Source organism: Ptychodera flava, chromosome 5 (genome assembly GCF_041260155.1).
Source record: "Ptychodera flava strain L36383 chromosome 5, AS_Pfla_20210202, whole genome shotgun sequence".
NCBI classification, from domain to species: domain Eukaryota; kingdom Metazoa; phylum Hemichordata; class Enteropneusta; family Ptychoderidae; genus Ptychodera; species Ptychodera flava.
In genome coordinates this window covers 390,321-396,518 of record NC_091932.1, presented here as the reverse complement: position 1 = coordinate 396,518, position 6,198 = coordinate 390,321, and the positions used below count along the sequence as shown (strand labels likewise).

Here is a 6,198-nt window from a genome sequence, read left to right as displayed (position 1 = left end):
GATTTTTTTATAGCTATCAATTGATACATTGATGAGATCAGATACATTTAAACAAGGCTACCATCATAAGGGAAAAAAGAGTTTGAGAGTTTGTAATATCATAAAAGGAAATATTTAAAGTTGGAGAGCATAGAAAATCTTTGAGGCAAATAATCTCAATTTCTATCAGAAATGAGTAAGTTTGACAAAATGTTTTATGTAAGGTAAAGCAGGTAAAACAAAAAAACAAAAGTAATACTAAGGTGGCACTGATGTGCAGTGAGTGGTGTTCTGTTGTTGTAGATGATGGTTATTTTGGATATTAGTATTTTGAAAATAAGCTGTACTAAAGACAAAGTGTTGGGCTGATGTGAATTCATGGAATTTTTATTTGAAAATTACACAAACAAGCACACCGATAATACAAAGTTTATAACTTTTTATAGGTGTATAAAACAGTGATTGGTCTAGAAGATGTGCAAATTTCAGAAGACAGCCATGTAAACTGAAAGCATGCAATACCTTTGGACTTGTTCTACCAGTGAGAAATTTGTCTTCCCTATGTTAAGTCGTAGATTTTCCAAGCTATGCCCTACAGTCAAGAATGTGTAATAATAGACGAATTTTGCAATTGCATATTAAACGATGTTCACTGACGAAAATTAACCAATCATTGCAGACATTTTTAAACAATAACATGAAAGGGTCTTTACTCCTTCAATAATAAATCAGTTCAATTGCATAGAATCAATACTGTTATTGTTTGCAATATGAACATAGCTCTGGTACTCTGGTACTCTAGCACGCTGGTACTCTAGTAATCTGGTACTCTGAAGTATGACTCAATAACTATGCCTAGTAAATTTGAGGTCTGTAAAATGACAACTTGAATTTGCGTTTTACATTTTCAACAAATAGTGTCTTTTCTATTTATCAATGCAAACCTAAATATGAATATCTCACCCTCACACACAAATGTACTATACCGGTACAATGCAAGATCCGAGGTACATGAATATTCCACATTGATTAAGGGTCATTAGCATAGAACTTTAATACCAAAACAATGCTCATTAATGTAATCTGCATATTTGAATATCATTATACCTCGCATCTTGCACTAATAGAAATGTACACACATGATGATTGCATTGGCACCCTGGGGTGCATGATAGCAAGATGATCACATGATCACATGGGTATTCTTGAAGGTCTGCTTTCTAACAAGTACCGTGCATTACTATGATATAAAGCATGAATAAAAAAAATGAAGAAACAAAAAACTTCCCACTTTGATTGGATATATACAGAAGTATCATGTCATCAAATATAGCTCATGCAAAATAACACCATGAGTCACAAATACATATTATGTGACATCTTTGATGTTTTGCTGATCTAGCTAAATGATACATTGGTATTTGCCTCTTCAATGTCTAATTCATTTGCTGAACTTGTCCCTATCATGGGGTGCATTAAAGTCAATGTCAGGACCAATTGCAACGATACCACTAGGGTTCACACTCAGATGGCTTTGCTGCAACACAGACAGAAAAAACAGAGACTTGGTCAGGTTCATTACATACACACTTACTGGCATACATTGTTCAACACAGCAAATTCTTATCTATGATTCTAAAATTTGTGAAATCAAATATCAGCAACTTGAGGTCTAATTTGGTGTTACTACGTTCATTTTGGGAGCCAAATATTCACCAGACAAAAACAAGATGTAAGTAATATTACACAAGGTTGCAGTGCATCCAGTATTTGTATGCTATTTGAGAAACAGATCTTGAATCTATTCTCCTAATTGTATTACTGCCCATGTCACTAAATTTGAGCACTTTAAAAATGTTTGTGATAATATAACTTTGTTATAATTTCAACAAAGTGCACTTAGTTTCTCATCAAGTCTTCTTATATGCACACAAGGATTTTGTCTTGAAAAGGCAGACGACGAAGATTTGATGGTCTCCACTTCATTTACCACTTCCTGTTGGTATTGTTACACTGCTTGCCTACCTGATAATGTTTCTGGATGTGCTCCTGATCACAAGTTTCTGCAATTCCATCAGTCTGATATATGTCACGGACAAACCCCCAAATATTTTGATAATCCATGATGCGTTTCTTGTTACACTAAAAATGAAGATTCAAAACAGTCACCATCAATCAACGCAAATATAAATATCAGTAACATCTAAATTGAAAAACTTTACGAGAAGAGTTCTAGTAAAGTGTGAGGAAAACATTTTCTATGATACTGTAGCTTGTATGTTGTCTCTCCGTCATCATGTTTGCTATCAATGTGCTGTGCAACTTGAAATTTTGAAGTGACTGCATTTGGGTTGATCAAACTGCAAAACCAGCAAATTTTACTGTTAATGTCACAGGAATATTTCAATCTTTGAATGATGTGAGCTAAGATTTCTTGAGCACATTATTTCAATAAAGAAAGACATTTTTATGAAGGACTGGACTGACTCATTAATCAAAGAAAAAATATGAGATGAGAGTACAGTGGAGAAAGGTTATAGAAAGTCTGTGCAGCTATTTTACTGATAAATTTAATAAAATGCCAGACACATGCATTCTTACCTTGAAGTGGCCAACATAGACTGTATCAAACCTGACTAATTCTTACCTCGAAGTGGCCAACATAGACTGTATCAAACCTGACTAATTCTTACCCTGAAGTGGCCAACATAGACTGTATCAAACCTGACTAATTCTTACCTTGAAGTGGCCAACATAGACTGTATCAAACCTGACTAATTCTTACCTTGAAGTGGCCACCATAGACTGTATCAAACCTGACTAATTCTTACCTTGAAGTGGCCACCATAGACTGTATCAAACCTGACTAATTCTTACCTTGAAGTGGCCAACATAGACTGTATCAAACCTGACTAATTCTTACCGTGAAGTGGCCAACATAGACTGTATCAAACCTGACTTATTCTTACCTTGAAGTGGCCACCATAGACTGTATCAGACCTGACTAATTCTTACCTCGAAGTGGCCACCATAGACTGTATCAAACCTGACTAATTCTTACCGTGAAGTGGCCAACATAGACTGTATCAAACCTGACTTATTCTTACCTTGAAGTGGCCAACATAGACTGTATCAAACCTGACCAATTCTTACCTCGAAGTGGCCAACATAGACTGTATCAAACCTGACTAATTCTTACCTCGAAGTGGCCAACATAGACTGTATCAAACCTGACTAATTCTTACCTTGAAGTGGCCAACATAGACTGTATCAAACTGACAAATTCTTACCTTGAAGTGGCCAACATAGACTGTATCAAATCTGACTAAAGTTGTGAATAATCTGATATCAGCCTCTGTGAGTTGATTTCCAGTCAGATATCGAGTCTTAGACAAAATATCTTCTGCCTGAAACAAAATTGGCAGAAGACTAATGGTTTCATGACTTGAAGTTACGTTAAGATGTTTAAAACATATTTTTTTGTATCTACACATGCACACAGTACACAACTATGTTTTGTTGTAAAATATGGACCAGCATTTATTGATTAAACCCTCAGTGTTGGCAATCGTAATGGTTTTGACTTTGTTATGAGAAATGGAGTTTGAGATGTCAGTAGAGAACTATTAGGATTTATACTCCTTTTCAGCAACCATCCTCCCTCACTCCACCCCCAGCATTATATCAGCAAAGATTGATGGCTGTTGCAGACAGAACGATTAATTTTGCTCTAGCTCTATTCAACATGGGGCCCGGGGGCACAGACATCCTTTGTGCCTCCTTAGTGTTTATTATTTGCCATAAATGTGAAATTTGTCAAAAAGTCAAAAGTATCAACAGCCTTGATATGTGTGAAAGTGAATTAAGAATAAGAGATGGGACTCAATAGGATCAACAATATCTAAAACAGGAAACGGTGAACTTAATATAATGCAGAAGGAGAGAAAATTTAGCCACAAACTATTGTAATATACTGGACAAAGGCTAATCTAAACAAAATCACTTAAACAGGATTGTTGGCATTGATTATACATGTATCTATTGTCCATCAAATAGAAAATAAATTTGGGCCATTGACTAAAAAACATTTGCTTGTTACACTCACCACTTGTACTTAGTATTTGGAGTGTACACCTATCTACAATACCAGTTCAATGAAAGAAAGTTTGGACACTGTAGGTCAACATTGCATCTTAATCTATGGGACTAAATAAGCTTTAACCCCTCAAGTATGTATAGGGCAAAAACAATATTTAATTTTGAATTACATAGTGCAGGGAAGGACATACAATATGGTGAAAAACAAACTAAATATAAAAACTGAATATACAATGATATGGAAATGTTGTCTCACAGTCATAAGTATCTGGTGTGTGCCAAGAAACAAATATTAAAATAGCGTCAATGATGACACTGTGCTCCTCAGTGCATTTAGCGGCAGGAATGCAAGGAGAGAGGTTTGGGGAATGTTGCTGAGAAAGATGCAAAGAAAGGGTTGAAATGTGAAACTGTCCAGTTTGGTAAACATGCCATCTTGTACATGAAGGCAAAAAACATAATTTTCACATGTCCACCAAACTTGGAATTTGCATAGATGTACATAGATCATCCAAATTGATTTATCTGCAAGATTTTGTATGTTCCTTGCTACAAAATTCTGACCCAATTGAATTATAACAGGAAAACATGCACGCATGATTGGACAGTGTGGACTGTGTATTGCATGCACTACATCTGCCGTGATGATGGATTGCCAGACGACCACACTGCATCAAAGAACTGTAGTTTAAAACGAAAATATAATTCTAAACAAGTCATTGACAATGACATAGTCCCCACTTGTAATAGGATTATTAGTCTTGATGGGGCAGGGAAATGTGGTCATTAAGAAGTATCACTGGAGTGTATATGTTGAGATCTATGGGCACACAGGTCTATGCCGTTGTTCCCAATTTGAAACACATGAGGCATGTCTAAGTTATGGTTCTAAATTGGGAAAAAAGATCAGACCTGTAGCTGTATTGGCCAGCCAAGAAATACATATGCACATAATAAATGAGGTACAAGATATGACATCTTAGGGTCTAATATCCTATCAAAATTGAAGGGTATAGAACTTGTGGTTACTGAGTTATGCATATATATATGTATAATCAAGGTCAAAGGTCATTGAGGTCACGTGACATTTCGAAAAACAAAATGTATTGCTAATAAATCCCTATATGCCAAAAATCAGACCTCTATCTCTATTTGCTTGCCCAGAATTAGATATGTGCATAATTAATGAGGTAAAGGGTGTGTTGTCATAAGGTCTCCCATCCTACTAAATATAAAGGACATAGCACTTGTGGTTACTTATTTATTGACATAAGCATATATTTTAGGTAAAAAATCGAGTTCACATGACATTTTGTCAAAAAAATTTTATCCTATAGTTCTTCCTATACACGAAAAATCAGACATCCAGCTCTATTGGCTTGCTCAGAATTAGATATGCACATAATTAATGAGGTACAGTATGTGGCGTCATAAGGTCTCCCATCATACCAGATATGAAGGGTGTGGCACTTGTGGTTACTGAGTTATGGCCAAATATGTATATTTGAGGTCAAAGGTCATTGAGGTCATGTGACATTTTGTAAAAAAAAATTGTATTGCTAAGTTATCCCTATATACCAAAAATCAGACCTCTAGCTCTATTGGCTTGCTCAAAATTAGATATGTGCATAATTAATGAGATATAAAATGTGGCGTTATCCCATCATACCATATATGAAGGGTGTAGCACTTGCGGTTACTGAGTTATGGACAAATATGTTTATTTGAGGTCAAAGGTCACCAAGGTGACGTGACATTTTGTCAAAATGTCTGAGATATCTGTGTGAAAGGATGGACTCACGGATGGACGAACGGACGGACATGACCCAATCTATAAGCCCCCTTGACTTCATCCGTGGGGACTAAAAACTGTGTCACTGCATCCTTTTTGCAATATGAATATGATGAGAAACTAAATTTTTATTTTTCTTGGCCTTATACATGGGCGTCTATGGAGAACTGACTTTTACATGGGAGTCTATGGAGAACTGCCTTATACATGGGAGTCTATGGAGGTGTAAACTAAAAAGTCCTCCGAGTCTAACACGGCCAAATTTGATTGCATTGTGAAACAAAGTGACGTGCATCTGTATGGGGTAGGGTACTATCCTTGTGCAAAGT

General features: G+C 35.9%; 1 protein-coding gene across 2 annotated transcripts in view; it reads right to left on the bottom strand.

Annotated features, from left to right (window-relative positions):
• Positions 1-339: 339 nt before the first annotated feature.
• Positions 340-6,198, bottom strand: part of LOC139132394 (glutathionyl-hydroquinone reductase YqjG-like) — an 87,479-nt gene continuing 81,620 nt past the window's right edge. For both annotated transcript variants that reach the window (XM_070698721.1, XM_070698722.1), the window contains exons 6-8: positions 3,270-3,386; positions 2,005-2,121; positions 340-1,516 (exon numbers count right to left, since the gene is read on the bottom strand). In XM_070698721.1, the coding sequence (XP_070554822.1) occupies positions 1,421-1,516; positions 2,005-2,121; positions 3,270-3,386 (330 nt within the window). In that variant the 3' untranslated portion in view covers positions 340-1,420. The remainder of the gene's footprint in view (positions 1,517-2,004; positions 2,122-3,269; positions 3,387-6,198) is intronic.